The sequence below is a fragment of the Candoia aspera genome, chromosome 1 (assembly GCF_035149785.1).
Source record: "Candoia aspera isolate rCanAsp1 chromosome 1, rCanAsp1.hap2, whole genome shotgun sequence".
Classification (NCBI taxonomy): Eukaryota; Metazoa; Chordata; class Lepidosauria; order Squamata; family Boidae; genus Candoia; species Candoia aspera.
In genome coordinates, this window is record NC_086153.1 from 128,778,163 (window position 1) to 128,803,621 (window position 25,459).

At 36.5% G+C, this 25,459-nt stretch overlaps 1 protein-coding gene across 1 annotated transcript in view; it reads left to right on the top strand.

Moving 5' to 3' along the window:
* The window catches only part of DST (dystonin), a 353,259-nt gene that overhangs the window by 191,273 nt on the left and 136,527 nt on the right, over nucleotides 1-25,459 (top strand). The window contains exons 36-38 of the mRNA XM_063313467.1: nucleotides 9,014-9,148; nucleotides 12,518-12,606; nucleotides 14,043-14,178. Of these exons, the coding sequence (XP_063169537.1) occupies nucleotides 9,014-9,148; nucleotides 12,518-12,606; nucleotides 14,043-14,178 (360 nt within the window). The remainder of the gene's footprint in view (nucleotides 1-9,013; nucleotides 9,149-12,517; nucleotides 12,607-14,042; nucleotides 14,179-25,459) is intronic.

The following is a 25,459-nucleotide window of genomic DNA, read 5'->3' on the forward strand; positions in this document are numbered from 1 at the left end:
AGCCAGATGCCCTAGGTAAGTAAAACCCAATGGGGAAATTAAGGAATCAATGGAACAACAATTATAGCATATCTTGTTGTAGCACCTTTCTAATGAAAAGGTTGAAACAAACATATCATACAATACATCTCTTGTCAACACAAATTTAGAAAGGTAACAGTACCAGAAATACCCTGTATAAATATAGTACAAATAAATTCTGCAGGCTGAGCAGATTCAGTTGGTTTTTATGCTGTCTCTAGGGTAAACATTGTTAAAAAGCAGTTTATAAAGCATAGTTCAGAGCTATACAGATTAAAGTCTAATAAGATATAAAGCAAGATCAAACAACATTTATATTCAAGATCATTACATACAAGTTCTCAAAGCAAAATAAATCTCTGAGGGGGTAATTTGTATTTGAGTCTAGCACGTGTATATGGATTGGCCATACCATTCCTTAATGTTCATGAAGGAAATGTATAGAATGAAAGAGATCTATACCAAAAGACATCTTTTCTGCTGTGGGTATCAGTGATGGTAAAGGTATCCATGAGTTCAGAGCTGGTTGGGGAAAACAATTTACTTAGGAAAGATGTCAAAATAAAACAAAGAACTGAACAGTTACTCACCAAAGCAAAGATGCAACTGAAAATAGAAGAATGTAAAAAATAAAGTGTAACTGGCTTTAAAATTAAAGTCAATCAGAACAGCATTATATAAACCAATACAATATAGTTACAAAAATCATTCCTGATTAACAACACTATCTTCCTGGGGCTGGAGACTCGTTTTAAACTAATTCAAAAGAGCTGTAAGATTTTTAAAAGGTACTTGGTTGATTTGCCCAATCATTTATTTATAATTTGTTTAGATTTAGATGTAAAGTACTTAGCAATGTGAATCCCATATTAGGCATAAATAAAATTATGATTTCAGTGGATTTACTCTATGTATGGCAGAGTCAAGATCCAACCTATTTTAACAGAACCCCCCCCCCCCCGATTATATCTTGTGCTTTCAGGATTAGAGGATTACGGATTAGAGGATTTTAATTATAAAATATTAACAATAGATGTACTGTAATACGTTGCTGTTAATTTAGAAATTGTATATGGCAATAACTTTTATTGCAGTCATCTGAGATCTGCTGGAAATTGAGTTCTTCTTAAATACTTTTTAGAAAGAATATGACTGTTAAGTAGGGAAGCAGAAGTGGATAAAGCTGTCTTTGCACTGGCACCTCTATGCCAGTGCATACTCAGATGTATGAAAAAATGCTGTACCATTTTAGAATAAGGTTCTTCTGTTTCCATTTGGATAGGAAAAAAATTACTACAAAAATCACTACAGGGATATAAATAAATATTATTATAGTAAAAGGGCATGTTTATTCCCTGATTAGCTTTCTGGGTCATCACGTTTATGAGAACATTTTTAGATGCCTAACTGAATCAAGAGTTGTCATATGCACTAAAACGCTCCTTTTCGTATTCAACTAACCATAACATGCTGAATGCTTTTTTTCTTGCATGATGTGTATTGCTGAGAAGTTATTCTACTTTAGCTTTCAAGCACAGACACATGCAAGTATGCTTTGGGGCAGCACCTTCAAACCCTTGGACAGCTCTTGTCCTGAATGAGCAGAGAATCCTTCTTGAGGACATCAGTTGGTGGATTCCTTGTTGCAGCTTTTTCTTTACTCTAATGGTGGCTTTCTGAATGGGACAGTGGTGGTGGGAAGCAGTCTGTGTTGCTGAAATGCTGTAGCTGATACTGTAAGTATTTGCAACCATGCATTAATATTTCAACATGTTTCAGTATTATATTAAAACAGGTGATAATTTTTTTCCTTTTTTATTTTTAAGACTTTGAAGAATAAGGAGGCACTTGTACGTGGTGAATTTTCTAACCTGGAAGAGCAGCAGAAAGCAGTACTGAATGAGAACAGGAAACTTATAGCAAGGATAAATGAACTTGAGAAGGCTCTGGAGAAAATAAGGAAACAGAAGCTCCAGTTGGAGGAGGAACTTCAAAAAGCCAAAGAAGATGCAGAAAAGGAATTAAAGAAACAGCAGAAAACAATTGAAGAGATTTCTCTTCAGAAAGCTAAGGCTGAGCAAGAAGCAAAACGAATTCGCATGGAATTGGATGATGTCCTTAAAGAGAAAGAAGCTGCAGAAGAGGAGTTGGAACGTGTGAAACAGCTCACTTTGAAAGCTGAGGTTCAAAGAAATGCAGTTGAAGAAAACCTTCGGGCTTTCAGAATTCAACTAGAAGAAAGCAACATGATTCGAAAGACGTTTGAAGAACATTTAAGAAGGAAAGACACAAGTCTTCAGGATCTGGAGCAGCAAAAGAAGGCTTTAATTGAAGAGCTGAAGAAAAAAACAGCTGAGGAAGAAAAGCTTATGAAACTAATTAAGGAAATGGAACGTGATCTTGAGTTTCAAGGTAGTTCAGTGAAAAACAAGTTCAGAGAAAAGGAAATAACTGATATCAGAAGGCAAATTACTATAATAGGCAGAGAAACTCAATTGCCCACATGCTCAGACACATTCAGAGAAAAGCAAGAAAGTAAGAATATAGAGGAATTCCAGCAAGCGGTAGATGAACTAACATTTGCCAACAAAAAGTCTGAAAAAATAATTAAGGATTTAAAATATGAACTTCATGAACTTGAACTACAGAATGCATCCTCTGAAGAAAAGGCTCGTTTATTAAAAGAAAAACTAGATGAAGCCAATCATTCTGTTAGACATCTTAAAATAGAGTTGGATCAGAAAGAACTGGTCGAGCAAGGTTACTTAGAGCAACTAAAAGAACTTGACAAGCAGTTGCAGAAAGCCACAGGCAAAGCTGGAGAGGTAATGCAAGAAGCCATGGAACTTAAAAGAATTAACATGAATTACCAAGAAGACTTAAGGTCACTTCAAAAGGAAAAGGCACAATTAAAGAGGGAGCTGGAGGAACTGATAAGAACACACACAGAAATTGAAATTACTACTCAGCAGTTACGTTCACAGATTGCTTCTCTTCAGCAAGAAAAAATGGTAGCTGAACAGAGAACTATAACATGTAAAGGGGAAGCAAGCAATCTGCAGGAGCAATTTAGAAAACTGCAGGAGCAATTGCTTCTAAAAACAAGAGAAGAAAAAGAGAGCCAGCTGACAATTCAAAGACTGAAAGACGACTTAGCTGACAGCAATCACTTGGTAGAAAAATTAAAGCAAAAGGCCGAGGAGCTTACTAGATGGAATAGTGAAACCAAACTTATGATGACTGAAGTGCACACTGAATCAGAGAGGATAGTTCTTGAGAGACAGATTATTGACAGGAAAAATGATGAATTAAAAGCTTTGGTTGATAGCTTCAAAGAGCAGCTCCGTGTCACAAATGAAGAGCTACACAAACAGATTATAATTGAGCAAGAGCACTTGGATAAAATCAAGAGGTTAGAGGATGAGTTGGTCAATGCAAAAGATGTAATTAATGAGTTTAAGCAGAAATGTGACAGGGATATTACTTATAACATGAATACTGAGATGGAGTTAAGAAACCTAAATACCCAGGTGAGTACATTCACTATAGAAATTAAAATGAATGAGCAAAAAATCCAGCAGCAACAAGCTCATATTCAGGAACTCAACAATAAGATAAAGAAGCTGCAAGATGACTTCCACCAGAAGACTTTAGATGAACAAACAGCACGCAAAAAGATGGCATTGCTCCAGGAAGAGTCAATTCAGTTTAAGCATTCCGCAGAAGAGTTTAAAAAGAAATTTGATAAACTCTTGGAATCGCACAACATTGCTGAAAATGACATTTCAGGCATAAGGATGGAATGCATCACTTTACAGCAAGAGAAGCATATGGCTCAAGAAAATATCAGAACGTATAAGATTCAGATTGAAGATTTGCAGAACAGATTTCAAAAATGTCGTGATCAGCTACAACAAGGGAAGCATGCGGAAATGGAACATTTGCAGAAATACCGGAGATTAGAAGAAGAATTGCAAATGCAGAAGCGTACAGTGGAAAACTTGAAGCACCAAATAGATCTGCAGAAAAGGGAACACTGCAATCAGTTGCGTTTGTTTCAGAATGGGATCAACAAAAAGAACATCCAGTTGGACTTTGGATGGAAAGGAAATGAGTATAGCTACTTGGGAGATTCCTCTCTGAGGGATTTTGAACAACGTAAAGTATGTACAAATACTTCTCCTTTATTAAGAAGACGACAAACTGAGATAAGCAGCCCAGGTTGTAAATCTGAACAACTGCTAGCTCAGAAATTGCAAATGGCTTCTACTGATTCATTGCCACGAGAAAAGCCATTCCAGCTGTCTGGAATCACCCACTCCTTGGGAGGTGGAGTAAACCAGCAATCCTATTCAGAGTATGTTTCCCAAACAAGTACACAACTTGAAATCACCATTGACGATAACAAACCTGCCACAAGATTATCAGAAATAGATAATTTGAGAGATGGCAAATTCCTCAATTCACGACATGAAGATAGTTATGAAATGGGATTAGGGAAACAACTGCATCCATTGGAGGTACACCACCCAACTTGATTTTTATGGGCTTCATTGTACTTTCTGCTTTTAAACATTCTTCAGCACTTTTCAAGTTCTTTATTTTCATATACATAGTTATATAACACCCCCCCCCACTATTTGCAGATATAGAAAATGCTTGTAGCTTGCTGGAGAACAAAAAAAATAATCCCTCTGAAGGTTCTCCATTTATTTAAAAGGTGGTATGAGATCTGTAGAAAAACATGTTTATTTAGCTGTACTTTAGACCCACATGTCTGGCTGACTATGCTAAATGTGTAGGTGGTTTGTTATAGTGAAGATAAATACGCACAATTCAAATCCACATCCACATCTACATTATGAGATTTGCAACAAAAAATTCCCCATCCTAAAGTTGCTTCTGTTCAGGAATCCCTACTAATCCCTCTCCCACTCCCTTTCCCACCCACTCCCCCTGCATGTATTCTTTCTTTCTTTCAGTTGTTACTTCTATTCTGTGGTCACATTCACCCTTCACTAAGCTTGTATTAAAACATGTTTTTGTCCATTTAGAGTTTTTAATATTTTTTGTAAATTTGCAGAACTTGACTTTCCTTTGGATGCACCATTGTCCAATTTTGGCTACAGTTCTACTAGCATGGATCATGTCAGCTATCTATTAGATGAAGTAATGACCACCAGTTGCAATTTTTAAATTGAATACATCAGAGCAGATTCCCTCCCTCCCTATGCTTTTCTGTGTTTCCATTCAGCTTTCCTGCTCATACAACTTCTATGTTGTCAGTGCTAATAAATTGGCTGATATTTGTTTGCTGTTTGTATTTTGCATTCCTCCCTCCCACTTTCAGTAATAACATGATGCTGCTTTCTAAATATAATACCCTTCACTATGTTAAAAAATTCCTGTTTACAGATAGTGAACAACAAGCAGTATGGTGTACATGCTGAAGCTTCTACATTTAATCAAGAAAATGGCAAGACATTTGGTAATGAAGGAAGACTTCTTGAGGGATACAGAGCATCAGAAGGGTTTAGGAGTGAAGATATTTCAAAGATCAGTACTGTCTTAGAGGAGAAGCAAGCCAAGGAGATTCCTACTGAATATGATAAGATAAAATTTCAAGGTCTCCGACATGAAGTAAATGCCAGGCAGTTGATTGAAGTTAAGCTTCTAGACAGGAGCACAGTTGAACAGCTCCATTCAGGGAAGAAGGCAATTGCTGAGGTTCAAAAAGACCTTGAGGTTTTTTTAACAAAGCCTACTGCAATAGCAGGGTTGTATATAGAAGCTAGCAAAAACAAGATCTCACTTGCTTCTGCAGCGAAACAAAGAGTAATTGATAAAACATCAGTGTTATCATTGTTGGAAGCCCAGGCTGCTACAGGTTTCATCATTGATCCCATAACTGGTAAAAAATGCTCAGTTGATGAATCAGTTATCAATGGACTGGTAGATTATGAATGGAAAAATAGGCTTCTGGAGGCAGAAAAGGCAGTTTTAGGATACCTGTTTTCTGGAAAAAAGCTATCTGTTTACCAAGCAGTGGAAAGTAGAATCCTGGAAAAACAAAAGGGCAAAAACATTCTTGAGGCTCAGATTGCAACTGGGGGAGTTATTGACCCTGTAAGAAGTGTCCGTATTCCTCCTGAGATTGCAGTTGAAGTAGGCCTGTTGAATAACACTACGTTGAAATATTTACACGAACCTTCCAGTAATAAAAAATGCTTTGAGAATCCCAGTAACAGGCAAGCCATGTATTATAATGATCTGCTGAAACTGTGTGTGCTTGATATAGCTAGCAAATGCTTCCTGCTTCCAGTTGGGGAGAGGAAAATAAGCACGCCATCTGCAGAAAAGATTCGTAAGATATCTGTTGTCGACATTAACACTGGTGCGGAAATGACTTCGTATGAAGCATATAAAAAGTCCCTGATAGACAAAAGTACATACCTTGAGCTATCAGGACAGGAATTTCAGTGGAAAGAGTCCACATGCTTTGATGCCAGTGGAAATTCTTACTTTGTTCTGACAGACCTGAAAACGGGGATGCAGTTCAATGTTGATGAGGCATTAACGGGTGGCAAAATAGACCGAGCGTCAGTCAGTAAATACAGGGAAGGGCAGCTTACAGTTAGTGAGCTTGGTGACATTTTGTTAACCAATTCCAAGGCACATACCGATCTCCATAGTCCCATTGCTGGTGTCTGGCTGCCTGAGACAAATGAGAGAATGGCTATTCTAAAAGCTTCTCGCAAAAACCTGGTAGATAGGAACACTGCTCTGAGGTGCCTGGAGGCTCAAGCCAGCACAGGAGGGGTAATTGATCCCTTGACTGGAAAGAGGTATCAGGTGGCGGAAGCCTTACAAAGGGAGTTAATTGATGAGGCATGTGCTAAACACCTCCAGCAGTGTGAACTGGTCTTCACTGGCATTAAGCATCCCTTATCAAACAGTATTCTCTCAGTCACCGAAGCAACAAATAAAAACCTTCTAGACAAAGACGTAGGCACTCGCTGCTTAGAATATCAGCATTTGACGGGTGGGTTGATAGATCCCAAATCTCATTCGAGATTATCGATGGAGGATGCCATTAAGAATGGCGTAATTGATGCTGTTACTGCTACAAAAACTCAAGATGACAAATACTATCTAAAATGTTTGACATGCCCCAAGACAAAAAAGCACTTAACTTATCAGGAAGCTCTTCAGGGAGCTGTTTTTGACTGCCACACAGGGCTACGCTTGCTAGAAGCTTCAGAGCTCATTTCCTCAGGAATATCAAGGCTTTATTTTTCCACCCAGTAATACCTGAACAACCTAACCGGCAGTCCTGCCTCTATTTTCCTGAGACTAAGCTTTCTTAAAACTAAGCAGACTATTTTCTTAAGATTAAACAGACTATTTTCTTAAGAGTAAACAGGGAGCAAACCCCACACTCACCAGCACTGATGATGTTACCTTGTCCAGTAATGAAACGTCTGCAAGCGAACAGCCAAGCTCAGAGAGCACCAAGACTCCACAGTGCAACTCTGAGCTACAATATTCTCTCTTATTGGGACTAGGTTCCATTGTGTGGTAAAGGACAAACTGCCACATTGTAGAAATAATTCCCACAGATACAATTGTACAGCAAGGTTGAGGGGGGAAAAAACAACTGTACTCTAAATTTTGTAACACATTTTGGTTTACTCATGTATGGTTGTTTGCATAATCTAGTGTTGCTCCATGCTTGTAACCTTAGTACACAATAAAATTTAGGTATTTCTGTGTCTTACTGATTTTGGTGGAAGATTTAAACTCATGCTTAATTTTTCTCATAATCTTAATTGTACTTCAGTTATGGTTGGATTGTGCTTCAGTTGGTGTTGATTTGTATAAATAAAAGCTGTTGCTTATAAGAAGATAAACCGAGGATCTTATTATACTGATAAGTTTCAGTTCATTTTAACCTGGTTTTTTCCATTCTAGCTGAACTTGGAAAATCTTTAAAAAATAAATATATTCCATTGTAATCAAATCAGTGCATGTTATTAAAGGATCCTGAATTTCAGCCAAAGTTAGTTACAGTAGAGAGTTAAGTGTGTCAACTCTGTCCTTGTAACACTTAAATGCTTCTTTCATACCTGGTTCTGCCCATTTTCATCAATAATAAAACATGGAATAATAAACTTGCAGGGACTCATAGATCATTGGTATGAAAATAATATATTAAAAAGGGTAGGAGGTGCAAATTTGTATTAAGCAGAGTCTGTCAGAGTGATGTAGTGCAATCTTAGGTACTTGGTACCTATATTCACTGGGTCCTAATCCTTAGGTAAAGCATTTAGGATTGATCAGAGTCAAGAAATTTAAGATCATTTTTTGACTTCTGTTATATCATTTAAAATGATTTTTTCTCATTGTTTTAGCACTTGAATCTTTACATTTCTTCTAACTGGAGCCTTGAATTATCACTGGAGTTGGCTACACAATCATTAAAATGTGGTTCCTCTCTAATGGAACAGTTATTGCCTAATGAATAAAAGTTGTATGACGTTTTGTTTATGGAAAAGGTTTTTAGGTATTTTATATTAATGAAATGTGATGACCTCTTTAACTGCATGATATCAGGTGTGGATTTACATCTAATGCAAAAGCTGCAGTTTAACAAAGTTTTGCTATGGGTTTTGTGGAGGGCAATAACGGTAGGGAGGTTTCTGTCATATGCATTAAATCAATGGTGTATGTTCATATATATCATAATGACTATCTTTTTAAAAAATATATGTTCAAATAACTCACGTTAATATTTTTTAAAATTGTTAATCTTTTTTCATAATCCCTACATAAGAATGATACACCAACAATTGGGATAAAAATAAAGTTTATTTAACTCTGGCATCTTTGGTAATAAATTTCTTAATAGAGTGATTATGTTTGTTCTGTACCTATAGTTTAATGTCCAACAATTTTAAATATTTCTATATTTGCAATGCCCATTGTTCATCAGAAATCAATGGAAGAGGAAAAGAAAGAACATGTTGAAAAAACTGGGGACTTACTGAAATGGGTTACAGAAATCACCAAGAGCATCAACAAAGGTGGTGGAGAAAGGGCTGAAAAAGCAGATTTTCTTAAGAAGCAGGTATTAAAATGTTACTTCAGTGTATATAACAATAGTTGCATGGACCTGCATTGTTTGATTTTTGCATGTGCATAGTTCTGCTAAGGAATCAACGATGGCCAATGCACATTATTTCATTTCTTCATACCAACAAACTTAAGGGTCTTAGGCAAGATTCTTTGTATGTCCTGTATCAGTCCCAGTAAAAATTGGTTTCAAGTTTTTGTAAAATTTACATCCAACAATATTAATACGTAGTTTTATAAATCACTCTTCTCAAAGAATAAACTTGAAATGATTCCCTAAGGTAATGAACATTCAGATAATGTTTTCCTTACTTTGTTCTTACCACTTGTGGAAATATGGGAGGTCTGATGTTGGAGACAGGGCACAAAGGCATCCGCTCAGTCCCAGCTGGTGTGTGGCAGGAGGCTGCACTTAAAAAAACCAAACAGAAACAACCTGGCCTCTGAGGAGTACAGGGGTTATGGCTGCTAAAATAACTTATTTGAATCTGGTATCTCCAGAGTAGTAGGGCCAACATTCTCAGCCTGGTTGGTTGGATGGTTTGTGTATGTTGTGTGTGTGTTTTTAAGGCTGGGGAATTTTTGGATGTCCATTTGGTCTTTTAACTACCCTAACCAGGCTCTTTTGGTCATGCAAATCACAGATTGCCACTCTTGTTAAAGAAAAGTATATTTGAAACTACACTCTTGCAGTCTATGGTCAGTATTTTCATAGTGCTAACAGAATGATATGAAGGATGTATTTTTGATTTCTCTTGCATAGCCCTCAGAGGATTCAACATATTAGGTGGAGTGTGGTCTGTGAACCCACCTTCTGGTGTATTCAGCAACTTCTGGATAAACAAACCATAGTATAATATGTTGTGTGAACTCGGATAGAATCACTTCAGTGCTAAATTAAAATGTCCTTCTTTTGTTAAAATTTAAAATTTTTACCTAACCCCATAAATTGAACAAATTAATCCTACGTTTCCCCCAGAAAATAGTTCTCAGCCAAGAATGAAGCATTATATATATTTTATACTGGATACACCTGCAGATTCTTGCATGTGCAGAAGGCTTTTTACTAGATTCTATTCATTCAGTGAATATTACTGTAACAAAGGCATATTTTACAGATTTGGATTCAAATTTTATCTTAAAGCTTATCAATTATAATCAGAACAAAGTAAGTTCAATATCTTTCTCTTGAGCAATCCAGATAAATGCAAGTTACTGTAACAATATACCCATTTCATCATGGATATTCATTGCAATTAAAGAGATGATGATACGTTATTTTGTGTGGCTACTTCCGCTGACTTTCTCCTTCAGAATATATTGAACCTATATTATGATTGCAAGGGATATTCATTGTGCTCCATACATCTAACTCTTCAGTGCAGACCTGACAGAATCAGCCGCCAGGAGAACATTTTTATATTCATACACATACCTTAGTGTCAAAATTTGGTTTAGTACTGGGAAACAAAAGAAAAAGGAAGATGCTTCAAAAAAATTACAGCTTTTGAGAACAGCTGTTCTTCACTGTCACTATGGGCAGTCCAATGAGTCTGTTTTAGTGTCTTTATTAGTTCATTTGGATCATTCAGGTCAGTCACTTTCTAGATGCTTAGAATGTTGTAGCTACCTCCGATGCTAACACATCAGGACATCCCTTTGCTCATCTGCTCCTTCTTTCAGTTGGAGTGTCTCCCAGCTTTCTGGAGTAAATTTTGTGGTGTACAGGGATAAGGATAGTACGAATCTGATATCCCGGCAGAATGATATCTACCAACTAAGAAACACTCTCAGTAGTAGTAAGAATTGTGGATGGTTGTGAACTGTTTTAGCCTGTATTTATATAAGGTTATTAGGTCTTTTGGTAGAGCTGGAGGTTACGTAAGAAAAATTAAATCTTTGGAAGCATAACAAGTATTCGTCCAATATATTTTTATGACACTATAGGCACCTATTGGCTGGTGTCCATCCACAATGAATAAAACATTCACTTAGTGCTCAGAGTGTTTTGTCAATTACTGTATTATTTTAAATTAATTTTAACACTTGAAAGCTTATGAACTGCATAAGCTTTCAACTGCACTTGAACTGCACTTCATCTATTCTAATGTTCCACTTCTATCAGTTATATTGGGCAAAGCGAATTAAGGATAATAGGAAGCAGTTATGACTGAAAAGTAGCAAATAGTTATCAGTCATTCCGAACTACACATTCTTCCTTCTTATATTAATGTTCTTCCTCTCTTTCATTCCACTGAAAAGTTTTCAAGCTATCAGTATATGTCAAAGGTAGCCTTGTAGTAGCAATAAAGGGAAAATTCCAATAGATGGGAATGTGTAACTCAAGGCTAAACCCCAAAGGGAAAGTTACAGATTGTCCTTGAGAAATAATTTCTACTAACATGTCAGAGGCCTGAAGATGTGTGATGGAGTATTATATCTTCTTTGAATTGGCCCAGTCCATCTTGGGGCAAGATTTGTCAGAATTGGTTCAATATTTGTTCTTAACTTAGAACAACTTGAGATTGGCATAATTTGAAACACCTGACTTAGAATCAGACAAAAATGATATATCAGAATCCTAATTCACCATGATGATTCCAAAAACCAAATAAACAGGCATACAAAAACCCAGCCAGGTGATACCTTGTATTCCACCAGCTAATATACAGTATATTATAATACATCACCAGCGAATATATACCAATCATAAAAAAAGATCTGGAAATAAGCTTTTGAAATGCATGTTATCTTCAACTCTAGATGGAATATTGAGAGTATGCACTCCAAATCAGTATTTATATCTGAAGTCAGTATCATAATCAACCTGTTCTCACTCTGCTACATAGACTTACTTAAAAGCTACCTACAGAAAATACCAGAACAACCTAGAAGAAAAATGCAAAGGTGTAATTAGCACATTTTTATTGGGAATATTTCTTTCCATGCAGACTTCACAGTCTGTTTCCTGTTAAACTAAATGTGTCATTGCTCTCCTGACTAAGCGTATGTTAGGATGTTTCAATTCTAAGTTTTGATTGAGTTCCCTGACACCTGTTCCCAAGAGAAAAAGGTACAAGAATGCAGCCTTAGCACATATGTAAGGGTAAATTAGGACTGACTTAGGAGAGGCTTATTTTTACATGTTTGTATGTATATCTGTACACTTACATACATACCATGAGCTGGCTTGTTCATAAGCAAGAAATTAACTGAAAGGTAGAACAAACCTGGTATTCTATAATGTATTATTATCAAAATGACACTATGCTTAACCTTAAAATGCTTTATTTTGCCAAAATTACATTTTTTAACTTACTGTTAGAGCACTGTAGGTATTTGAATGTACTTTCTTACATTTCAGATCTCTTCTGATGAATTATCAGCCAAGAAAGAACAGATATCAGAGGCTTTGCAAGCAACCCAGATATTTTTAGCAAAACATGGTGACAAGTACGTTACACGTGATCATCATTTTTTGAAATTTAATTATACTGTTTCAGTCTTTGTGACAGCATTCAGTCTTTTGATATGTAGAATCAGTGTACGATTCCTGAAATTTAAGAATAAGCGGTCTGAATTCATTTTGGAGGGAATGTCTGCCTTCTCGTTGATACCTGCTTATGATTAAAAGGGAAGCAGATGTTGGTACTGATGATTATGATGTAATTGTGTAGCCTGTGGCTGTCTATTTTTTGACAACCCTCCTGCTTATAATATTCCCCCAGTCCTAATTAAAATACTCTCACAAATTCTGAACTTAGTAGCAGACCTTAGACTTAATCTTCAATCTATTATGATGTTAGGATAATGGGAATTTTAACTAAATACTTGGTGCAGTGCTCATTCTCTCAAATACAGCTTCTGTTGAATCCAGCTGAAGCCATTCTCAAGTTTTCTTGAAGAAGCAGGGGAAGATTTTCTCCTCAGGCTGATCATTTTGGAAGCTGTGAGCTGGCTTTAATGATGATTTCTTGAATTAGTTTTATGCATTCTGTTGTACATCATCTTTGGCAAATGATTATAAATATATAATTAGAAGTGCCTATGTCATAAATAAATGTATCTGTAGCTGCTTGGGAAGAATAATAAAAAGCACCAGTTTCTCTGTTCTTTGACAAACTAGGTTAAATGGTCTTTAGGTGCAGTAATTGTTCTTGAAGTCCATGAATAATCCCCCCCCACCTCAAATACCATGTCTGCAGTTTAGCATGATGTTCAGAAGTGTTGCATTGGCTGCAGCACAGCCGTGTAGCATTGGAAACCTTTTTGTTGTTTTGAATAACATTTCAGGCCTAGATTATACATGGAATTTTGCAGCTCACCAGTGAAAGCATTGTATACTGGAAAGTGTACAGTTTGTACACTTAATGCAAAGTCTCATCCAAGAAGAAAGGTCACAAATTAAGTGAATGATCCAGGTCGGATTACTAACCATTGTTTTCACAAGCAATCATATGCAGCTGTATTGTTTCTAAACTCATTTTTGAAATCTTTAATTATTTCTTCTGTGAAGTTTTATTTACTGGCATAAAGTGGAATTAGTTCTTGCTGTAATCGAAACTATATGTAGCAGTACAGATGAGTTAAACAGACATTGGGTAGCATGTATTCTAAAATATTCTAATCTGCTGCTGCTTTTACAAATTAAATAGGATTTGTTTTTGTTTTATGAATCCAGGATCCAAAGTTCAGATTGTATGCTAAGTAAATTATTTCTGGTTTGTTCTACTGCTTATGCAAAGAGGAAAGTCATGAACTACCCTAGTGTTCAGGTTGTTGGGAAGCCAAGATTTATCAGAATCATGGCTTCTCATTCTATGCTAATGCAGTCTGTGTATTTCTGAAAATCCTAAAACTTGCACCCATATATATGATTTGCTTCATAGAATGACAAATGAGGAGAAAAATGAAATGGAAAATCATATGAAGTCCTTGCAAGAATGTTACAAACTCTTATCCAATGAAGGTTTGATACAGTTGGAAGAAGAAAGAAATATAGATGATGAAAACATGGATGCAAAGGTAGTTGAAAAGCTATATTATATTGTATGTTCTAAATCTTATTGCATGGATGTAGCACTGTATATTAATACTATTTTTTTTAAAAAAATCCTGCATTGAGTTGTCTGTATCAAACAAAAAGGACTAAATGACTGGGAATTTTCAGTATTTTTGTATAATAATAATTATAGCTGAATGTATAGAAAGGAAAATATTATTACTCACATATGAATAAGCTTTTATACCTATGCTTGCATGAACTAAGAATAAAAAACCATACATCACTTAACCCTTCTTTTTAAAACCCATTCTTTACCAGTTCTGTGCTTCAGAATCCTGACACCCTACAAAAATTTTGTAGATTATGCTTGGTGCCTTGTAAAATATTTTAATATATTTATTTCAAAAATTGATTAAATTTCAGCTCATTACATCCTTTTGAAATGACACTCTCATTAACAGTGAGATAATACCTTAACGCCTATCATGATCTATAAAAAGTATTGCAAAATGTCAATGAATACAAGCAAAAATGAATTAGTTTTCACGTTTGTGTTAAATGTTTCTAATTGATGATTTTCCATGCAAACCAGTTGCAATGCATTTAGGTGGTTACAGTGATGTCTACATAAAAGTGCTGTATGCTGTAAACATGAATAGCATGACTACAGGAGTCACTATTTTTTGAATATTCTTAACTTCTCACCAACCACATAGATGGCATGACAGTTTGTCTTCCAGGAACATGTCTTTTTCACTCACTATATGATCATTGACTCTTGTATTCCACTAACCCTGTTGATGTATGCAGAACATAGACTTTTGGTTTGCCGATGCATGCCGTGTTTCAATCTTGTATCACACCATGTGCAGTTGAATCACTGACATAGATCATTTCTGCATTGAATTGCTAACATTCACAGTCTTGCTCCAAATCTGGTAAGTAAATGACTTTTATTGCTATCTACAGCTAAGTATATTTAAATTCAGAGATTTCATGCTTTAGTATTTATCAGATACTGAAAAATTGTATTTTTATATTCTTAGGTGGATAAAGTCATAGCTGGCATCATTGATCAGACCACTGGTGATACATTTTCAGTCTTCCAGTCAATTTGTGAAGGCCTTATTGACTATGACACTGGAATCCAGTTACTTCAGAGGCAGCTTATTTTATCTGGTTTAATTTCACCTACCTTGGGAAAGAATTTTGATCTTGAACAAGCAAAAGCTCTTAAACTTGTTGATGAACAAGTCGCAATGGAACTACAAGGTTTGCAGAATGCTAAGAAAGTTATTTCACAACTGAGCGTAACCACAATCCCAGTTGTGATGGCTTTGGAGCAAGGAATCCTTTCAGAATCTCTGGCTGTTAAAATTCTTGAGATTCAGCTTTTTGGAGGATATCTAAAGATACCAGGCACAGAAGAACAGCTGACTTTGCACAAAGCTTTTCAAAGGAACCTGATTTCTGGGGCATTGTATACCAAACTCCTAGAAAGCCGTGACACTTCTAGAGGCCTTATCGACCCCAATACTGCAGAAAAGTTAACCTTTGAGGAATTGCTTGAAAGAACTGTAGTACACAAAGAAACAGGCTTAAGGTTTTTACCAGTGTCCCTTCAAGAAAGAGGCAAAGTAACACTAACATGTGGAAGGAAAATAACTGTTATGAGAGCAGCTCATGAAGGACTCATAGAGAAGGAGACTATGTTCAGGCTGTTAGATGCTCAGCTACTTTCTGGGGGTATAATTAATTCCAATTCAGATCACAGGATGACTATTGAAGAAGCAGTGAGAGAAGGAATTATAGATCAAGATACTGCCTGTGCTATTTTGACTCATCAGGTTCAGACAGGTGGAATCCTATCACCAAACTCTTCAAAACGTTTGACCGTAGATGAAGCTGTGCAGTGCAACCTGATATCTTCTAGTTGTGGTTTGCTGGTATTAGAGGCACAGCAAGGTTTTGTAGGACTCATCTGGCCACATAGTGGTGAAATATTTCCTGTATCTATATCTTTGCATCAAGGCATGATCTCTAATGAACTGGCCTGCAAAATTCTAAATGGGAGGCAAAAAATAGCAGCACTATATATTCCAGAAACTTCTGAAGTAATCAGCCTAAATAATGCAGCTCAGCAAGGAGTTATAGATAGTAACACTTTATCCATTTTGAATAATACTACACTTCCTGATGAATTGCCTAATGTGGATGATGTGCCATTCCCTTTGAAAAGGACCGCAAGAAGTCTCTCATCTTGTGAATTCCATCCATCTGCACAGTGTGATCGAAGAAAGGACATTGAACGTGTTAACATCGGTGAGCCCACAAGTCACCACTCACAACAGAATCAAAAGTTATTCATGTCTTACCTAATGATAAACAGTTATATGGATGCAAATACGGGGCAGAGGCTTTTGTTGCTTTGTGGTGACTTAAGTGAAGCTGTCCGTTTATTAATGGATGACCATAATTCTGAATGTATTACAGTTGGAACTGAAGAACAATTTTGTGAGTCTTTTGGAAATAGGGAAGGTCCAAATCTTGAACAATTTCCAGAAAATGTAATACTTAGCTCTGTCCCTGGTAGTGCTTTAGGTCAAGAGACAAGTGTCCAAGATATGTTTTGGAACAATAACAGGAAGGAATTTCAAGAAGCTCGCCAGAATTTACTTGACCAATCAAATGAGAAAAATTATGAGGCAAAAGAGTCCCTTGATAAGCATTTGCAAGGGAATCTACTTTTAAGCAGAAATGAAGTTGGCATTTGCACGATAGGCAGGGAAAATGAGAGTGGCAGTGAAAATCTTTTAGGTATACTAGATAATGTTTTGGATGTAAATAATCCTTCAGTATTTAATAATGAAAGAGAAGTACAAAAGAAGACTGATGAATGTCCACCTCACATTCTGCAGGATAATGAAGAAATTACATTAGTAAAAGATGAAGTAAAAGTTAATTTCCAGGACAGTTTATTTACCACAGTGAAAACTGGACATAAATTTTTAAAAGACCCTGTTCAGGAAGAATTAGGGGCTTGTAAGGAAGGAGGGGTATTGCAGTCAGACACTAACATCACCACTGTATTCCATAATCATATTAATAGTTACAGAGTATCTCCTTTGGAACCTAGAGGTCATACTCCTGATAACCTATTATTGGATAGCTGTATCAATAGCCATAGAACATCTGTGGTGGAAAATACTTTTTCTAAGGATGATCCACTGCTGAAAGACAACTTCAACTTGATAAATCAAAAGCAGATTGAAACTAAAAGTAGTGAATCTCTGGAAATCAATATTAATGTCAGTGACAAACCTGTAAATCAGAGTAACTTACATAATAGAACTTTGCATGATTATTATACCAAATCTTACACGGTTCCATCACTGGAATATGAAGTTACATCCATTGAGTCCTTCCATACAGATCCTATTATCACTCATACTAGCCTTCCAGTGGAAGGCAATATTGATACAACATTGGCAGGAATCAGTTCTGGATTTCTTAATGGATCATCTATCAGTACTGATAGCCACCTTAGCTTAGTTAATGAGCCATCTGTGAATGATAGTAGGTTGGTTCTGGAAGGCAGTAATAGTAAGCCTTCTGAAACATGGCATGAAAGAACATGTAGTAATCCACAGTTGAAAAATAGCACTGAATATAGAGATAGCCAAGACCTTTGTGACGTAGCTCAACATAAAGATGGCAGCATGTCCTGCCATGCTATACATAATGATCATAACAATGATACTGTTGATAATGTGGCCAAAGTTGATAAGGGTAGGTCCTCTATGGATAAGGAAAATATTCCAGAAGCCAGTGACAATGTACTATGTATTAAAATTGCTGTGGATAAACCAATAGAAGAAACATCAAAAGATTTTCTGCATAAGAAAGAGGAGAGTTTTCTGTGCTTTGGTCAATCAGATAACGATACATTTGAAATTGTAAGTAAGATACCTTTCAGCGGAGGCACTGTTCAAGAAGAGAAGGCAGAAAATGTAGACAAGGAATGGAAGGAAAAAGAGAGAGATGAGGTTTTCACTTCCCTGGGAAAACTGGATGAAGCTGAAATAAAGAGAGATAGACAAGAGCAAAATAGAACTGAAGAAGAAAATTATTTTGGTGAAACTGAACAAGAAAGAATTTGTGCAGATAATTACTTAGGCAATAAGGATAATGAAGATGAAGATGACTTTGAAAGTTATGATTATGCAGATTTTGATTATAATACATCTGATGAGACTGATTATGAGAAGGAAGTGATGGAAATGCATTACTCACAGTACCATGATACAAGCACTGGCAGCCAGTATTTAGGAGGCAAGAGAGAGCAGTTTCAAAAAACAGAAGACAAGATTATTCATCATGACTACAACTTGCAATTGGAGTTGAAAAATGGCTTACAGTGTTTTAAAAACAACATTGCTGATGACTCTAAAAATATAGCTAATGATAAAAGTAAAGATGAAAGCCAGAAAGAGGCTGAAAAGGCTTCTGGATCTTTCCTAGAAAGGGAGTTTGAAGCACATTGCAATCAAACTATGACTTCAGAAGATGTAACTGGAACAAAAGATGTTCAGGCTGAGCCAGACATTATTTTTCAAAATACCTTGCCCTGTGAGCACAACAAGGCTGTCATGCATGATGACAAAGCAGTGTCATTTCTGAGTTGTAAGAAAAGTCAGGAAGTAAATGATGGAGAATTAGTAGATACCCCCTCACCATTTTTAATGGATGCTGTAAAACAAAATAAAAATGGAGTGTGGAAAGATAGTGTCCAGGAATCAGATGGAAGCTTTATACAGAATTATTCATTGGGTGTTAAAAACAGTTATGAAACTGTTCCCTCATGTCAGGAGAAAACAAGTCTTGATCAGTTTTCAAATGAAACTACGTCTCTGGTAGAATCTAGTGGCTTTGCTACATGCATTGACCATGATGAAGAAATTGACCTTTCTACCTATTTAAAGCAGTGTGCCCGAAATATCAAAGCCAAGGATATCCTAGCACTGAGAGAGGGGACTTCATCTGACTTCATGGAAATTGAAAGAGTCAGTGAAGAGAATGGAATGGAGGCTGTAAAAAACAAAAGAAAACAGCATCCTGAAGAACTGAATTTCCAACTTCTGACATCAGATACACCAGAGCCTACCCAAACTAATGATGCTAAAAGAAGAGAAGGAAGTCTTCATTCCAAATTCTGTCATGAAAAACTCCAAGCTGAGAGATTTGATACTATGGAAGTTGAAGCTACTGAGGAAGTAATTAACAAGATTGAAAGGGGTTGTGAGGAACATTTGCAAACAGTAGGCTCCTTTTTTGATACTTTAGGTACCATGAATAACAGTTGTGAAAGAATTGTTGAGGTAGATGACATTCTAGATAATAATTCTACTTCTTTTAAAAATGGCATCAAGGAAAATGTGCAATTATCCCAAAAAGGAACACATCTGCCTGATTTTCCTCTAACAGAAGATCAGAAAGTACACTTGTCTAATGTCCCTGCTGCATTGTATGAAAGCTTAACAAATACACTTAAAAACAAAATAAAACATTTCCGCATTCAGTACAAGCAGGAAGATGAATCCTTAAGTTATACTGGCACAAGAGCATTAATGCAAAACTTACTCAAAACAGTTGATCACACGCATCGGGGACATGATGAGTCTAATCAATCTGATATCAAATATGGAAATGATGCTGAAACTGCCATAGTGGTCAATCCATTTTGCATCAGAGTGAATGAACACAATCCTGCCCAAAATATTTGGCTTGATAATACCAGTCCTGATCATCTTCTTGATATACTGAAGCAAGATAATTGTAATCATAAAAATAACGACAAACATGGAATCATGAATGAAAAGGGCCAGACTGAAAGCAGTCAGGTGAAAACAGTTTCTCAGCTTAATCAACTATCTCCGAACCCAGATGGAGCTAAAGGTGCATCAGAATTAAAATCGGTTGCCTACTCAGAGAGCACAGCTCTAAGCAGTAACACTCTTGTTTTGGAAACGAACCATCAGGCTAAGGAATCATACCATTCAGGAGAATACTTTTGTGATCCTGCCTTGGAAATGAAGGAATCTCTTCCAGGATCTATGGCAATGAGCATGGTGAGCAGCAACTTTTACATCGTTATGTTTATGTTTTGTTTATTTGAATGGCTGTACCACTTCATCAACCATGTCAAAATGGCAGGGAAATTGCTTTACATTCCCTATAAAAAGCAATTAATTGTTCTCTAGTTACTAGTATTGTAGGATCACTGATAAAAACATAAGTTGATCCTCCAGGCTTATTTTAAACTATCACTATTATGAATTTGTTTTAATGTGAATAATAATAATAAAGGCAGATGAGCTGCTTTTATAAATAGTTTTGCTAAGATGACTTATTGTTCAATAATGTTTCTAGTTACACAGTGCTCTGCAGCCCTGTTCTTGGTACACAGAGAATCTGAGAAGACACTTGATAGTGGTTCAAGATATGAAATTTCTCTTAGATGATCTGCAGCCCATCAGTAATGACTTGGAAGCTCTAAAAGTACAACTTGAGCAATTAGAGGTAAAGTTATTATTTTTCATAGAAAACAGAATTAGTACAGAAATATCCAGACTTATATGACTGAGATAGGATTACAACCCAGGTCTCCCCCATTTGAATTCTGTTTTTTTCCACTACATTACTTGCTCATACAGACAGGTTAATATGTAAGGTTAATGATGGTTATAATTTTTAGCAGGAGTAGGAGTAATATCAGCATCATCTTGCAAGATGATGCTGTCAAGGTAATGCATGCTATATGCCAGCAAATTTGGAAAACACAAGAATGGCCATCAGATTGGAAAAAATCAACTTATATCCCCATACCAAAAAAAGGAAACACTAAAGAATGTTCAAACTATCGAACAGTGGCACTCATTTCACATGCCAGTAAGGTAATGCTCAAGATCCTGCAAGGTAGACTTCAGCAATTCATGGAGCGAGAATTGCCAGATGTACAAGCTGGGTTTAGAAAAGGCAGAGGAACTAGAGACCAAATTGCCAATATCCGCTGGATAATGGAAAAAGCCAGGGAGTTTCAGAAAAACATCTATTTCTGTTTTATTGACTATTCTAAAGCCTTTGACTGTGTGGACCATAACAAATTGTGGCAAGTTCTTAGCGGTATGGGGATACCAAGTCATCTTGTCTGCCTCCTGAAGAATCTGTATAACGACCAAGTAGCAACAGAAAGAACAGACCACGGAACAACGGACTGGTTTAAGATTGGGAAAGGAGTACGGCAGGGCTGTATACTCTCACCCTACCTATTCAACTTGTATGCAGAACACATCATGCGACAAGCTGGCCTTGAGGAATCCAAGGCTGGAGTTCAAATCTCTGGAAGAAACATTAACAATCTCAGATATGCAGATGATACCACTTTGATGGCTGAAAGCGAAGAGGAACTGAGGAGCCTTATGATGAAGGTGAAAGAAGAAAGTGCAAAAGCTGGCTTGCAGCTAAACCTCAAAAAAACCAAGATTATGGCAACCAGCTTGATTGATAACTGGCAAATAGAGGGAGAAAATGTAGAAACAGTGAAAGACTTTGTATTCCTAGGTGCAAAGATTACTGCAGATGCTGACTGCAGTCAGGAAATCAGAAGACGCTTAATCCTTGGGAGAAGAGCAATGACAAATCTCGATAAAATAGTTAAGAGCAGAGACATCACACTGACAACAAAGGCCCGCATAGTTAAAGCAATGGTGTTCCCTGTAGTAACATATGGCTGTGAGAGCTGGACCATAAGGAAGGCTGAGCGAAGGAAGATCGATGCTTTTGAACTGTGGTGTTGGAGGAAAATTCTGAGAGTGCCTTGGACTGCAAGAAGATCCAACCAGTCCATCCTCCAGGAAATAAAGCCAGAATGCTCACTTGAGGGAATGATATTAAAGGCAAAACTGAAATACTTTGGCCACATAATGAGAAGACAGGACACCCTGGAGAAGATGCTGATGCTGCGGAGAGTGGAAGGCAAAAGGAAGAGGGGCCGACCAAGGGCAAGATGGATGGATGATATTCTAGAGGTGACGGACTCGTCCCTGGGGGAGCTGGGGGTGTTGACGACCGACAGGAAGCTCTGGCGTGGGCTGGTCCATGAAGTCACGAAGAGTCGGAAGCGACTAAACGAATAAACAACAGGAGTAATATTACACAGGAGCCAATTTTATTATTTCTTTTTCTGATATGCAGATACAAATTAATTTTATAGCTGACTCTAATAGAATTCATCTATTTTTATTCTCATTTCATGTTACTGTATTATACTTTATTTTTAATTTTTTTTAATAGTCATTTGAATCAGGACTTGCTGGGTTTGCTGTTACTTTGCGGAAAGATATGAAGTTGGCAGAAGACTTTCTGAAATTACAGTCCAGGGATGTTCTTGCTGAGCAGCTGGAGGATCTAAAAGAAAGCTATAATTGCTTGGATAGGGAATTCTCTGTGGTCTGTGAAATGTCTTCAGACCGAGCAAAGCAAATAGTCTTTGCTGTAGACACTGAAATGGTAGGTTCATGTTCCATATTTTGCTTGCTTACATAGATTTTTTTAAAATTCCCACCAATCCAAAAGCACTGGTCTGGTACATTAGCTTAACATAATCCCAAATTTAAAATATATCTTACTTAAATTACTTAAATTACTTACTTAAATATATGAAATATTTGATGACTTATTTATTATTTGATATTATCTAGCTTTTAAACTCAGGTACTTTTTCCCCTTTCTCTCTTTTTTTATTTCTTCCATTCCTTTCCAGCTGTCTTCTACCCTCACCATTCTTCTCATAGCAAAAAAGATCTGGTTAAAAGTGCAATTGCTATATAGGGGAAGAATGCCATGGATTAGAAAGGGAGGCCTCATAATTTATCCATTGCTAATATAAAATAACTTTTGGCGATCTAAAACTCAGACACAGTGTAAACATGATCTTTTGCTTTGGTTTGCTTTCATCTAAATAGAACACTCTGGTTTCTTTAAGTCTGATAAAACTGTTAACAAAATATATCATTTTAAAAACTTACTTTCTAGGCCAAGCTTGCAGTGTTGCATCAGGAACTTTTAGTCAGTCTTCAAGAGTTCACAGATTGGATCATCCAAAAGAGTGAAACTCTGAATAATTTGAAGGTGGTGAATGTTTGTGATGTGGAAGATATGAAGCAAAAGTTTCAGTTAGCCAAGGCAAGTATCAATTAAACACTTGTCAGTTGAGAGTTAATGTTGTTGTAAACTGCCCAGAGTCCCTCTGGTGGGAGGAGATGGGTGGTGACAAATTTGATAAATAAGTAATTATTTATTTTTTATGTTTGTTTATGATACTTCCAGACAGTGGTGTTTTGGGGGAAGGATGGGGGAGGATAGAATAATAAAAGCAATGTTGCATCACTGTGATACAAGCCCCACTCCTTTTTTACCTGTGTTGTGACATCACACACATACGAAAAGGGTGGAACTTACGGCACAAAAGCAGCAAGATCCTACAGACCCCCCTGCTTCCAGACATGGGATATTGCAAATGATACTAACTTTGAAACACACTCAGTTACCAATAACTCCATAGTACAAAGCGATTTACCTTTGAGTTCACTGTAGGACCAAATGTCTACCTGTACAAGTACTGATAATAGCGATATCCTTTAACAAATTATTATTCATATATTTTCCATACGTTTCTCTTTAGAATATAGTAGCTTCAAAATAGTTACAGCTTCCTTCATTAGAACGATTCTAAAATTTGTGGCTTGAATATTAAAGTTAAAGGATAAACGTAATAGATTAGAAGTGTCAATTTTCACCAGAGTTTCCCAGGTAGTCTTGAACTCCAAAGAAGTGTCTTGTTTACTATGAGAATTGTGGCTGTAATGTTATAACTCTAATATATATATTTTATGGTACTAAATGCTTCTGATGAAATATATTACAATTCTCTTTGTGGAATTTAATACTGTAGCATGGCTGGGGAATTCTGGGAATTGGAAGTTCACACATCTTAAAGTTTCCAAGTTTGAAAAACACTGCTATGGGTAAAGTATGGTGAATTAATGTATTTGAATAATGTTCAGCAAATGCAATCAGATGCCAGAATTTATTGTTAACTAAGTCCTTTTAAAGTTTTGAGTAATTTAAGTATAAAAGTATTGATTAACAGATTCTGGATTATGTAAATCCAGTTTGATCAGTCTGAATGAGCTGAACTCCTGTACCAACTGCTTTTATTATGTGACTCTGATTCCGGAATATTTAAACCAGTCTTCTCCAAGCAGGTACCTTCTAGGTGAATTGGACTGCAGCCTCATCATCACAAAGCATAGCCATTGACTGTACTGCTAAGGATGATGGGAGTTGTAATTCATCACATCTGGGCAGCAGTTGGTTTGGATAAATAGTTCTTGACAACTTCATGACCAAAATAAAATCTGAAACAAGTTCAGATACATTTTTTAACGATACTAGTTTTCTAATTCCTGATAACATTGTTTAAAATATTATCTGGTTTTCTTTGCTTAATTTGCAGGACCAAGAAAAAGAGCTTGGATGTAGAAAAATGCAACTGGAATCCACAGCACTTGATATTCAGTTCTTCATTTCCGAACATGCCCAAGATCTTTCCCCAAACCAAAGCAAGCAACTCCTGAGGCTATTAAATTCGACACAAAGACACTTCCAGGAAATGCAAGAAAAAATAAGATCTCAAGTGGATAATTTTGAAACTCTCTTACAAACAGCACAAGTTCTTATTGATCAGCAGGTTTGCTTCTCTCTGTGACCTTGTGCTTAGTATTACTGGACAGATAACAGCAGCAAGGTGCCAGAATTACAGTCAGTCTGAACTCCGAAGCTGTTGAACACTGTTTATCTTTCAGAATTCTAGGAAGGCATTATCAACAGCTTAATGTATCATTTGAATTTATCCTTCATAATAATAATTTTTATAACATAGGAATGTTCCATCTTCCAAAAGTGGGTAACAGTGCAGTCAAAATCTGTTATTTCTTTTTCTTTAGAAATAAAACTTAAATAAACAAGGAACAATAATAAACAGTGGAATCTAAGACTGTAATTAAGTTCTGAGTATGTAGAAAAGAGGGGAGTTCAGTTATTCAATCCTCCTCCTCCCTGTCAAGTACAACCCAAACCATTAATGCCTCTGTACTTTGGGAAAATCACTGTGCAGCTTAGTCATTTTCATGGTCTTTCACAGGTGAAGTGGTATGTTGCTGGTGCCTTATTTTATATCCA